The sequence below is a fragment of the Halyomorpha halys genome, unplaced genomic scaffold (assembly GCF_000696795.3).
Source record: "Halyomorpha halys isolate HHAL.00 unplaced genomic scaffold, Hhal_1.1 Scaffold132.1, whole genome shotgun sequence".
Lineage (NCBI taxonomy): Eukaryota > Metazoa > Arthropoda > Insecta > Hemiptera > Pentatomidae > Halyomorpha > Halyomorpha halys.
This window is the reverse complement of record NW_027109437.1, coordinates 304,041-317,773: the sequence shown is the minus strand read 5'-3', so window position 1 is coordinate 317,773 and position 13,733 is coordinate 304,041. Positions and strand designations below refer to the sequence as shown.

At 28.9% G+C, this 13,733-nt stretch overlaps 2 protein-coding genes across 2 annotated transcripts in view; one reads left to right on the top strand and one right to left on the bottom strand.

Moving 5' to 3' along the window:
* Nucleotides 1-9,272, top strand: part of LOC106678284 (carnosine N-methyltransferase) — a 10,705-nt gene extending 1,433 nt beyond the window's left edge. Inside the window, exons 3-8 of the mRNA XM_014416707.3 lie at nt 101-252; nt 1,013-1,153; nt 3,278-3,449; nt 5,454-5,562; nt 7,163-7,287; nt 8,885-9,272. Coding sequence (XP_014272193.1) covers nt 101-252; nt 1,013-1,153; nt 3,278-3,449; nt 5,454-5,562; nt 7,163-7,287; nt 8,885-8,989 — 804 coding nt within the window. The 3' untranslated portion in view covers nt 8,990-9,272. The remainder of the gene's footprint in view (nt 1-100; nt 253-1,012; nt 1,154-3,277; nt 3,450-5,453; nt 5,563-7,162; nt 7,288-8,884) is intronic.
* A 2,880-nt stretch (nt 9,273-12,152) lies between these two features.
* The window catches only part of Non1 (nucleolar GTP-binding protein 1), a gene marked incomplete in the record, with an annotated part of 11,365 nt that continues 9,784 nt past the window's right edge, over nt 12,153-13,733 (bottom strand). The window contains 2 exon segments of the mRNA XM_067047610.1: nt 12,153-12,338; nt 12,470-12,604. Coding sequence (XP_066903711.1) covers nt 12,183-12,338; nt 12,470-12,604 — 291 coding nt within the window.

Genomic DNA, 13,733 nt, shown 5'->3' with positions numbered 1-13,733 from the left:
AGTCTTAAAAACTGTGTATTACTGTTAAAATATTATAAACTACAAATATCAATTTTTATTCAAATTGAACGAATTTTTTTATTATTATTTTTTGTTTTAGAAAAGAAATGTTACCAATCAAGACATAGAAAAAGTAAATATAACAATAAAACAAATTTATCGTGACTGGACTGAGGAAGGTTCTATAGAAAGAGAGAAATGCTATAAACCAATAATCGAGCAAATTGAAAATCATTTTCCAGAAAACGAATGGTAAAAATTTATTAAACTTCAGGATACAAAAATATGTCATAATACCATGTGTGCCTTGATATTGATTCTGCAGTTTAAAAATATATTCTCTGGTTTCTCTCATACATGTGTGTTTATTTACATAAACATATCCAATTTTTCCCAGTGTTGAAAAATTTTGATTATAATATCTTATAATACATTTAAAAAACATAGTATCAAGTAATTGCCTAGAGATTGTTATTATTCTGGTACTAAGGTCCTACAAGAACCAAGGCCTCCTCATCCAGAGCCAACCAACCTCCACAATCTCTCTCTCTCTCTCTCTCTCTCTCTCTCTCCCTCCATCTCCAAACATCCAGCCGCATCACATCATCCACAGTGTCCTCTACTATGTTTGCCATCCATTTTCAAAAATCCTTAAACTTTTGCTTCAAGAAGGGGGACTGATTGTGGAAACATGTTCGATTCCAACACTTAATATCTTAATATAAAGTAACAATGATCTTTAAGAAGTACACTTGTTTGGTTAAGTACTAGTGCCTCGGTCAATGTCCTTTCATGTGTTTTAGTTTATCCAAGTGACAGTTGCTATAATGTTATCAACACACATCTCAATTTTTAATTATGCTTTTAAGATTATTAACATTATTATTGGTTGATTTAAATGTAAATTGCAACGATGGTATCAAGACTGGCTTGGTTTATGTATACCAACTTGAAAATTGTTCATTATTATTTGTATGGATCATCACATGAATATATTTTTATTTTATTTTAGTGACAGAGAAAATGTTAAAGTGCTGATACCTGGAGCTGGTTTAGGACGTCTTGCTTTTGAAGTAGCGAAACGAGGTTTCACTTGTCAAGGCAATGAATTTTCATTTTACATGCTGATGGCATCAAACTTTATACTGAATAAGTATGTTATATAATTTTAATATATAAAATTCTTAATTGCAGAAAATCTTTTCATTTAACCAATGCTGATCAGAAAAGCTTATAATTAGTTGCGTAGTGTACCCTGTACAAGTCTTACCAGTTATCAGTAGTTCTTGACTTATATCTCGAGCCATCTAATCTTCCATAAATTTTCAGGGTACCTAGTAATATTTGTACAACCTATTATCGAGTATTACTTTTTTTTAAAGATATGTTAAATTTTAAATAAAATATTAATATATTTTAGATACTCCTGTATATTTTTATCATTTATTAATACTATTTATTTATACTATAGGGAGTGGAGAAGGTTTATTTTCAACACTGGTTTCACCCTTTTCCACTCCCCTCAAAAAAAGTCAATAATTTTATTATAGTATTTTTGGTACTTCTCGAAATGAATACCATTAACTCATAATATTAAGTAATTTTTTTTCTGAATTAAGGCCACAGATGCTCAAACAAAAAAAAAAAAAAGAACTTGATTAGTCATTGTCCAAATAATATACCATCTCATAAATTCTGGCAGCCGAGCCAAGTGGCCTTTTTAGCTGCTAGTTCACTAGAGAGTACCCACTATCCGCCTAATGGCAGACCAACCTCCATTTTACAAATTATGCCACTGTTCATTTAATTGTACTACTTGTTGCTTAGATTGTACAAGAATGAAAAATAAAATATTACATGATGATCTCTAAAAACTTTTATATAATAGAGAGTTGTACTACTCATTGCTCGGATTGTACAGAAATATAATATAATACATTACACTTTGATCACTTAAATCTTTTTGTATAATTGTAGTAATAACGTATAGTGCATCTAAGATGAGTTTGCCTCCTCCCCTCCACACCATAACAAATCCCTTCTATAACAAACTCCCTCCAAGAGACAGTTTAGAACTTCGTAATGCCCAACCAGTTTGAGATTAGGAAGGTTCTTGAAATGCTTTTCCTCTCTATTCGAGAACTCTTTAGTTACGAATACAGGAGGTTACTCGTTTCTTTATGTTATTGTTTGACTGAGACTGTTTCTTATTGATTCTTGTTTTATCTTATAGGATAATATATCTCCACACTTTGCCCATTTGAAACCTCAATTTTGAAGTACTTTATTGTATGTATATCTTTAGTATGCGTCTTTATTTCTATTGAAATTAATTTCTGAATTTTCCCTTGTTTTATGTAAAATGTCGTTCAAAGATAGTAGTTTTTTATCATTTATATGAAAAATTAATCACTAGTCTGCGAATGAATTCTTTATCAAAGCTGTCAATGTTAACTTTTGATTTATTTGTGGGCCATTTCTTATCTGGAGTTTCAAAACAAGGTTTATCACCCCTCTCTACAGCTTCACCCTGTTTTATAATGTTTCTCAGTGTTTTGAGACACCACACAGAGGAAATGTGGATTAGACCACTCTCAGCCTCTGTTTTCATGAATTTAAATATGTTTATAATTACATTTTTGGTTTGAGAGTGGATAGTTTTCCCTCAACCCAGTTTACTTGACATGGTGAACTTATAATATTGTGATATTATTGAAAAATATTTTTGAAAAACTGATATGATGAATTTCTATTTGTAAAGTTGCAGAAGTACAACGAGGAAAGGGAAGGAAGTTCATTCAACTGAGCAGGTCTGTTCCAACAACCACTTCTGACTATCCTGAACTGTACCGATCATGGGCTGTAAAACTCATACTATGCATACCCCAGTCAGAAGTGGTTGTTGGAACAGATCTAGTGGAGAGAAGATAAAAGGGTTGGGGGTTGTTGGGAAAACATTTTCTACTGCGCATCTGTTCCCTCCCTTTACCCACACGCAAACTCATCTTAGATGTACTATACTTTGCAATTTATTTTCTTTCTAGGAAGTTGGTTTGGGTAGCGGTAAAAAAAGGTACACAAAATAGCAGAACTATTTATTAATACTAAAGTGATTTTAGATGGCAACTCCACCCGAGTCACGCTGATGAACGCCTGCAATCCAGGTCAAAACGTCAGAACAAATAAATAAGTTTTGTGTATCTTTGCTGACCATATCCCGGAAAATGTTCTCCTCATATATTAATTGTTGTTTTATGAATTAATTTATCTGTTCTAGTTGTTTAGGAACTAGTGGACATGAGTTGTATCCTTGGGTTCATCAGCTGGATAATATTCTCAGTTCGGAAGACCAGTTTAAGAAGGTCAGGTTTCCTGATTGCGATCCATCAGAGTTGTATTCTCTTCATGGCACTTCGAGGTTTTCAATGACCGCTGGTGATTTTACTGAGGTAATAGAATAACATTAAATTTTAACTAGATCTATTTACTTTGTTTTCTATCAAACTTTAAAAAATAAATGAATTATTATTTTACAATTGACTCTTTTATCATCTTATTCAGTAAATCCATTAAAAATCTGTTGTTATTTGATTTGTACTGAAATCTTCTTTCTGTTGAACATATACCTTGCTCTGGAACTTGTGTTATTGACCAACAGTATCTACATTTGTGTATATCAATTATGAAATAAGAACTGTTAGAATGACTGGAATATGGGAGGAAGGGATTTTTTTCTTTCTGTTTTATTATATCATGTAGAAATTTATATATGTCCGATGACGTATTGATCAGTATGCTGTGTAATGTAGCAACCCGATGTATTTGGGCAGCATGAATGAATAAAGCATTTCTCTCTCTTCTCCCAAAATAAGAGACTTTTGCGTTACATTGAATATCATTGGAAAGGGGGTCATTTTACAACTATAGAAACTGTGACAATATTAAAAATATGAATTAGTGCTATGAACAAAATACGAAAAATTTATTGCAAATTGCTATACAAAATGAAAATAAATTGTAATGAAAAAAGAATGATTAACACCACTTTTGCTTTCGATGGCTTCTATCATATTACTTTTTTTTTTTTTTTTTTTTATGATTACTGTTTTTAATAATCCCAAAGCATTAGTACAGAGTATGGCTGCAAACCGAACTATATGCCTTGCAGACATTGAGAATAATCTAGGATCTGGAAAATATTCTGATATTATATCATTTGTGAAAGATGTAAGGTATATGTTTTCATGTTACTTTCACTATAAACAACAATAAATTGAATTATTATAGATATTTATTTTCATTTGAATGCATTGGTAAGGCAATGGACTACTAACTCCAAGGACCCAGGTTCGAATCCGTTTGTGGCAGATAATTATTATCTGTTACCTGTAACCGTTGAGTCAGCCCTGTGGGTTCAGGAGCCCTCCAGGGTCCACCCAGTCTCATAAAGTGTACCCCTTAATTGAGTAAACATCTGGCAGTCACTGCGTAACCGTTGGTCCGTTGCCCTAGTAACAGTACTTCCTTACAAAGTACTGCACCCCTGACCCATCGGTACAGATTTAATTTTTAATGTGTACGAATCCATTTCAACTTGATTTGAATATTTTTAGATTTTAAATGTTATAATAATTTTTATATTTGAATTTAAAGACCATTAATTCTTCAAGGGCGGAGGAACAGGAAAACAGTGCTGAATTATAATAATACAAAGTGCATTGTGAGTTGTGTATATGCAAACTATAAATGCTTATAACATTAAAATATTCATATATAAAACAGAACTTAAGTTTATTAAAAATTAATGTTTTATTTTGAACATAAACTTATGAAATTGGTTAAAAAAGACATTCATTTGTTACTGATATAGGTGGCATCATTGGTAATCAACCAAGAGTAAGAAAGGTAGTTCTTCAGTCTTATTTGAGTCTCATATGTTATCAATTTTTCTAAATTCCACATTGTTGTATATGAGAGCCCATCTTAAAAATAATATAAAACAATGCTTGAGTCAAAATTGTCTTTTTTTGTTTATTAAAATGAACCTGATGTGATAAATTAACAGTGATAACCCTGGTTATAATGAACGATAAAATTAAATAAGTGGCATTAAATAAAAAAAGTTTCCACTTTTTAAATATAAGTGATCTTTTATAAGATGGGATGAAAGAATTTAGGAAGAAGTTCTCTTAGATGCAACAATTAGAAAATATCTATATCAAGTATTTTGAGTTTTATTCATCAAAATTTCATCCTATCCAAATATCCCTTGTGGTTTTTAAGGTTTTGCACACTTCTATAATCCCTCATTATTTATTTATATGTAAACTAAGTTGGTAAATACTTTTTGTTGGTTTCAATTTTATCTCTCATCCCTGCCATTTTTTTATTTTTAAGCTTCCACCTACCTCCACAGACCTTTATATCTGAATTAAATTTTTTTTCTTTTGCAGGTATATACAGAAATGAACGAATGGGATTGCGTAGCAACTTGTTTTTTCATCGACTGTGCCAATAATATCGTTCAGTATATAGAACAAATTTATAATATGCTGAAACCTGGTATGTTTAGTATAAAGTGAATGATATATTATAATCTTAATAATTTGTAATGACAAGGGACCCCAAGTCTATTATTATTAACTGTGAAAAATTTTGAGAAAAAAAATGCAAGTATACTTTTAATCAGTTTTATTAATCAAAAGGGTGTAACTACTTATCACTAGTTATAAAATCTTTTCCTATAATCATTACTGAGATTTAAAAAAAAAATTATACAGGAGTATGTGAATTCATGATGCAAGAGAATGCTCAAGATGAAACGGAAGTGGTATGGCGGGAATAATGCGCAATATGTTTTGCCTTTTGATTAAGAAATTTCGAAAACTAAAAATTATAGCTGCATTCTATAAGTGAGAGAATTGTTTTGGATTTCGTCCTCTTTGCAATGAGCTATAATTCAATATTGCATCTTGACGATACATCGAGATAGAGAGGTGCCAGAAATTTTTTTTTTTAAATATTTGAATTAACATATCTTTAAAACAATAATCAGAATTGTATATTATAAGTGGGGGGAATGTTCAATATTCCATCCTCTCTGAATTGAGCTATAATTCCAAATTATATTTTGACATTACATCAAGATATCTTGATAACTAAAAATCATAGTCAATATTTACTAATAATACAAATAATAATGTTAACTATAATTTCACAAAGTAATAGTATAATAAATATTTTTTTAAAAATATTTAACAATTATAATTAAATAATAAAATAAAAATAATATTCTATTTTATAAAATAAATATCATTATTAATAAAATTTTAATAAATTATTTCATTTGCAGAAGTTTTACTTATATCGGTCATTCATAACACTGTCACAATTTTTTTTTTTTTACTATCAATTTTACTGTTGCATATTTAATTATCGACACTGAGTAAACCATATTAGTGAGAAGTTTCCTAATTTAAAATGCTTACAAGATCTAATATCTTTGATAAGATTGTTTCAATTGATATATTTTTTTTTAGCTTCTTGTAAGCTAAAAAATAATTGATCAGATCAATATTATCAAAAAAACAGACTAACACTAAATTTATTAATTTTACCCTAAGCAGTAAGGAAAGTCATCTAAGTGGAAAAATAGGATATTTAATTTTATTTATATATCTAATGATTAATATATTTGAGGAGAACATAGTTGGGGTGAAAGATATATAAATAAGTGTAAAGATACACGTGCGGTCAGTTTTAGTGTTTAGAAGATAAGTTAAGACGTGTAATAAGTTATAAGACATGAAATAAATAAGTATTACTTATTTATGTATCTTTACCTACCGCACTCCTTCTCCTAATATCAATCTGCGGTCAACTACAAACACCTGATTATTATATTTCAGAGATCAAAATAATTTTTAAGTATTCATCATATAATCTGTTTATTTATTTTTTTATTATCCCAATTATTCCTTTTCTATGGATTTGTCATTTAAGATAAGTGCATCTCAATAAATATAAAACAATAAAAATATACTCTTATGTTTTTAATTTTATACTATTTGTAAAAGAAAACTTAGTATTTTGTTTTTATTTTTGAATCAACTAGAGAAAAGTAATTATGTGATGAAAACATGAGTATAATTTTTTGTCCTAGGAGGACTTTGGACAAGTTTTGGACCGCTCCAGTACCACTTCTCTTCCTCTGTCGATGAAGAGTCTATCGAACCCAGCTTCGAGGAGATAAAAGAAATCATAAGGGGGATAGGCTTCATTATACAGGTTTCTTTTTTAAATATCTTCTTACTTCGAGTTATATATAGCAAGGTGAAATATTATGATTGTGAAAAAACTTTGAACCCAAGTTTCTGAACAAAATACTTGCTTTAAAGTTTCCTGAATCAAAATAATTAAGTTTCTTAAAATTTTCTTTTCATATATAATTAGATGTAGTGAAATTACTCTTTGTTATTTAAATTTCTTTATTTAATGAATCATAAACAACATTCTGGAGCTATCACCCTGATGGTGGTATCTACAATACAAATTCATACTATTCACCTTATCCATACAACAATTAAATTAACAAATTTTTTTTTTAAATTGAAAATAATTACCTTAAATAAATCTTCAAATATCTCATTTAACTGTTCCCCTTATTAGTCATAAATATATTAACACTAATCATATTTCTGTCAGTTTTATAATAAATTAATAAATAAAATTTCAAATATAATAATAAATAAGGAAATCTAAAAACATTATATACATTCTTGAAACAAGGTTATCGTTACAAAAATAATAACAGATAAAAAACTTTGCCAATTATCTCCTATTCCTGCCAATTATTCCATAAAAGATGACAAATCTATTAAAAATATTCATTTAAGTATATTACATTCCTACACTTCTATATTAAATTTATTCCAATAAAAAATTCTCTAAGTCAAAATAATTAAGTCTCTTAAAATTGTCTTTATATATATATATATATATTATAATAAAATATTAATTATAAAAATAAAAACCATTTTATATAGTTTTAACTTAATTCTCATATCTAAAAAATAGCTAGGGTTCAAATGAAACACTTTAATATTAAATTAATAGTAGAATTTTATTTAAATTTTATATCCTTTTAGACTCTTAATATCAGGGCGGGTTTCTAGGTAATCAGAAGAGGCATTTTACTGCTAATAACACTTAAACTAATTTAATAGCTATTGTACAAATGTATTTAAATTTAGGTAGAACAAAACTAACCAATGTCATAGAATCTTCTTTTGATGATTTTCTCAACAAACTAACACTGACTGTTGGCAATCTTTCAGTAAACATATACTAACGAAACAAAGCATTGATCTTCTAACAGTTTTTTTATTAAATTTTCATCTATAGTAATTTTAATTTTGTTTATTTGAAATAATTATCCATATTGCATTGTTCATTGTAATAAAAAATGGTTAAATATGGACTAAGAAAGAATTTAAGAGTCAAAAATCGGAAACAGGTACAATCCCGTCCATATGAGCATTGCTTAATCTTTTTTTTTTTAACTATCTTATTCTTGGTAGTTTTAATGTTAATATTAGTATTTTGCACCTTGAGAAACACCTTACGTATGAATTTTCATATAAAAGGAAAAATAAACATATTTTGTTCAAAATTTTGCCTTCTTTGGTAAATTTTTATTTAGCATTTGGAGTAGGACTCATCTTTCAAAGAACTTTTTTTATTTACTAAAAATATAAATCCTCTTTTATACAGTTTGTTAGAAACAATAGCTAATGATTAATATATTTTCAGCTATTAATTTTGTATTTTCTTATTGTTAAACCTTTAAAAACTATTTTTATAGTGTTAACCATGTTCCTTGCAGAAAGAAGAAACCGGAATCGAAACTAGTTACTCACAGCACCAAGAATCAATGCTGAAGAATGTATATGTGTGTGCGTTCCTTGTCTGTGTAAAACCGCGCAGTTAAAATAGGCTTAGATTATGCGAAATTTAAACTAAGTTTAAATTAAGTAATTCGATGATTTATTCTCAGTGTGAGGAGGCTATCCTTGTCGTGTTAAAGTTTTATTTAGCTAATAACTGTATATTACACTAAGTCTATAAGTTTGACTTTGTAAAATTATGTAAGTTGTAATTTAATTTTTATCGAAACAGTTCATATTATTATTTTAAACTAGATTAAAGACTATTTTTATTGTAAACATTTTGTTTTACCATGTGTATAAATTATGAAAAAATTGTTTTACTCACATTAGTTTTATTTACTTTTACACTGTAATCTATAGCATCCCCCTTCCAAAAAAAAAATATGATTAATATAGGAATTGTCATTAACAACTTCAATATTTATTCATTTGAAATTGACACAGAATCACTCCAACAATTTATAAACAGGTATCATCTTCTGTTAACTTAAACTTTTCATATCTAGCTCAAAGAACTTACTTTTCTTTGGCTTGTTGAATTTTGTTTACAATTTATAAAAATAAAACAAATTTTAGTTTTTGAGCTAGAACCATCAAATTTAAAATTTAGTCTACATGGGAACCGGAGGAGCTCAATGATTAGGGTGTTGTTACAATATCCATAGCCTAGGTTCGAATCTGACTGGCAATTATTTCTGTTATGTAGCTGTAAATCAACCCTGTAGGTGCGGAGTTGATTACACCCAGCCTCTAAAGTTGGTAGCCTTAATTGAAGAAAACCCGGTAGTTGAGTGTTTATGAACAAGTCCCCTGCTTGTTCAACCATTCTTCTAGAAAAACTACTTATGATAGTTTTATTGTCTGATGATTTTCCAATATGCAGTTGAAAATTAAAATTTAGTAAAACACCACTTTTCAAACAAAGAAATAATAGACAAATTAGAATAACGAAATATTTATTTTACAATAATACAATTTGCTCCATATCCTTGTCAAGCTAGGTAGGTATTGAAGATTTAATATTGCTGTGTGTGAATGTGTTTCTATACATCCTCACAATTGTTTTTAAAAGAATACTCGGCAAAACTGGAAAAAAATTATTTGCATAATTTTTTCTAAGAGTAGAATCAAAAAGATAACGTGAAGCATAAAATATATACCGTTCAATGTGTGGCAATCGCGATCTGTAAATTCAGTTTACTATCAAATACTGTTATTTTCAGGACTCTAAGATAAGGCTTCCCAACTTGTAGAGTTCTGGAGATCACTAAGATAGAAATCAAACCATGTGTAGTTGACCCCTACTCTTAACTTGGACAAAGTGTGGTCCAATGCATTCAGATGCACTTTTACTGTTAATTTACCAGTTAGGTCATTTTAATTAACACTAAAATATAAGCAAAAGTAAACAGTTCTGTTAGAAGTATTCATCTTGTGTTCAATGTAAAAAGTTTAAACTTGCTAAATGTAACAAGTATTGTATTAGGGAGGATTCATGGTGTATTAAATGGAAAATGTTTTACCATGTTAAATGTTGAAAGTATAGGATTGTGAGCAGGCCTATTTAAAGTCATGTTAAATGTATAAGAGCTCCTAGCAGATTTTTTAAGCGACTTGCTTTATAACCCTTCCTTCCAAAGCTTCATGTTATTGTTTACTTCTAAGTTTTGATTAAAGTAATTTATTACATGTCTAACTTGAGTGAAAAGTGGAAGTTTAGTGAAAGTTTGGTCACTGAGTGCATTGTTGGTCTTTTAACTTGTGAGGAAGAGAATTAAGATGAGCTAATTGAATACTGTCATTAATTATTATTAATGTCATCCATTTTTTATTAGTAACAAAACATCCAAAACAATACTAATACAAACTATGAGCAAGTAATATGTATAATACTATGTGGCTTTTTACAACAAACAAAATGGTGACGAGCTCAGCTGGTCTATTGTGTGATATCATTCTCCATTTAACAGACCTAGTAACAAACTCTCAGCCATGGTATATCATTTTAACATGCTAAAATATGGAAATATTTCTCCATTTAACGCACTTTAACATGTTAAACTAAAGATCATGAATACCCCTATTGTAACCAGACTTATGTAAAGTTCATGTTATATGTTAAATACAGAACAGTTCATAGTGGATTTTCTGAGCAACTTGGTAACTTTTCATAATTTCATTATTTTTATCAATCACTTTATTAGAGTTCTAAAAACATCAAAAATAAACTACAAGCAACTAACCTATCAAAACAAACATCCCATTAGGTGTAGGAGAAAGCTTAGAAGACTGGAGTTATACTTCAGAAATAAACTGTTCACAAACAGAAATGGACCACTTAAAAAAATTTTATATTTGGGGTATTCATGATGTGTTAAATATAAAAAATTTTACCATGTTAAATGTTATAAGTATAGGATTGTAAGCAGTCCTATTTAAAGTCATGTAAAATGCATAAGAGCTCCTAGTGGATTTTATGGCAACTTGTTTTGTAACCTTGTGATCTTTATGAGATAATAAAATATCCAAAGGTCTTGTCCTACTCTACCACACTTGTTCCTTGTTTATTTTCCATTACTTAATAATTATTTTAATCTATTAATTTTAAAATCGACACAAACTACGAGAAACTAACTATTTAAAATGACAATAGATACAATGGTGTGAAGCTCAGCTGGTCTGTTGCATGGCATTATTTTCTATTTAGCAGACCTATTAGCCGACTCTCAACCATGTTACATATTATATTGTTTTAACATGCTAAAAGAAGGAAATATTTCTCCATTTAACATGTCAAACTAAAGATCATAAATAATCCTAATACGTCCTCACAAAATAACTGTTTCATGACACTCCCACAGTCCACCAGTTTGGAACCACTACTCTATGACATTGTAACCACCAAATAGCATTTTATAATTTGATTGTATACTTCTATTTTCAATACTAACTAAACTATGCCTAAACATAACGTACATACAAAAAAAAAGAAAAATCCACTATTGGTTACTAAATTTAAAATAACATTAAAAAATGACAATAAACTGCAAAAAGCATCTGTTAAATTTACAATACAATGTAGCGTAGTAAATAGAGAAATCATCAGATGAAAGCAGGGAAAAGCTAAAGTAGTGGGTGCGATAGGTTTGAGGAGTGGGGACCGCAGAAATCAAGAGGGAAGGTTTTCAGGATAATAAAGTAAAATTCTTATATTTTATAAAATTTATTAATATTTTATCTTCTTCCGGTTTTTCCAATGCCTCGTTTTCCTGAAAACAAATGTTTGGGCATTTTGGTTCCAATGAACCTGTCGGCTTCTCCTTTGAGACCCTTCTTTCCAACCTTCTTAGAGATGGCTTTGTGCGCAATCTTCTTAAGTTTCTGCCTTGTCTGAAATAGCAATTAAAGCGTGAATTATCAAAGAATTATTATTCTCTTTTCTTGAAACGTTTGATAAATAATAAACATAAAAATATATAGTAGTAAGAAACAGAGAGTTTGAGTAAAACAAATATATTTACCTGTTGATCCTTAACTCCTGATACGTCTCTCGGAGCTCTCGACATACTTCTGGCCCTTCCTTCTGAATCTATTCTCATCCTTTTAACTCCTCTTGACAATGATCGAGATCGTCCACGAGTCCTCTTAAATCCAGCCTAATAACATAAGAAATAAAATTAAAAAAATTACTATAATTCAATAATATTCTTGAAAGCACTACGCTAAATGCCATGAATGAAACACGAGATAGAATAAGTTTGTCATAGATACCCATTAACTTAAATTATTGTATACAAAAAAATCTTATAGAGATACTAAATTGAACAAACTTTTTTAACTAAAGTGATGCTTGATTAGCCCTATAAATAAGTTAAACACTGATAATTTGTTTATATTTATTCATGAGAATAAATAAATACTTAAATAAAAGTTGGAAATCCACAGGATCAGTCTGAAATTAACCAATAAAGTACACTTGAAGAGTCTAAAAATTCATTAATTTGTAGTCATGAAACAATTTTTTTTTTTAAGGAAAACAATAGCAATATAACTAAAAAAAAAAAAAAAATATTGAAGGTACTTGGAAAAACCAAAAGTAGTCTCACACATGTAATAAAAAATCTTTAATAAAATTACTTTGTTTTATTTTTTATATTAATGTATTGACTCGTACATGACAAAATTCAACTGCGAAATGTTTTATCCACCAAAATATGAAGAATTATTCTCTAATTTTTTCTTTATCTCACTCGGATAGTGTAGGGGATCTTCATGATTTAATTGTCACATTAGTCTGCATTATGAATGATAACTGGCATTCTGACAAATCGAAGAATTATTTTCAAAGTGCTTCATCAGTCATAATTTTGAAAAATCTTTTATTTAACTTTTCAAATTGATTTTTTAAACAACTTTATATGACAAACTTTCTCGTTGCATAAAATTCTTTATGCAACAAGAAAAATAGACAATTCCAACTCGAATGGGAAAAACTGATTGCCCTATCTATTCCAATTGCATTGTGACTTTATCTTTTGTTAAACTGTAGTACTCTTGGAAGAAACAAAATTTACATTAGTTATTATCACCTGTAGAAACACGAAAATAAAAATTTTTAATCTTAAGATTTTGTATCAGAATTCACAAAAATAGTGGTAACTTCGACACAAGCCCATTAATCTAAACAAAACCAGGGGATATATTGTAATATGCTCTTTTTGAGTAAATAGTATATTTTGATGTATAAAGGGTTTTTAATATGTTTTATTTTATGTATCATTTTAA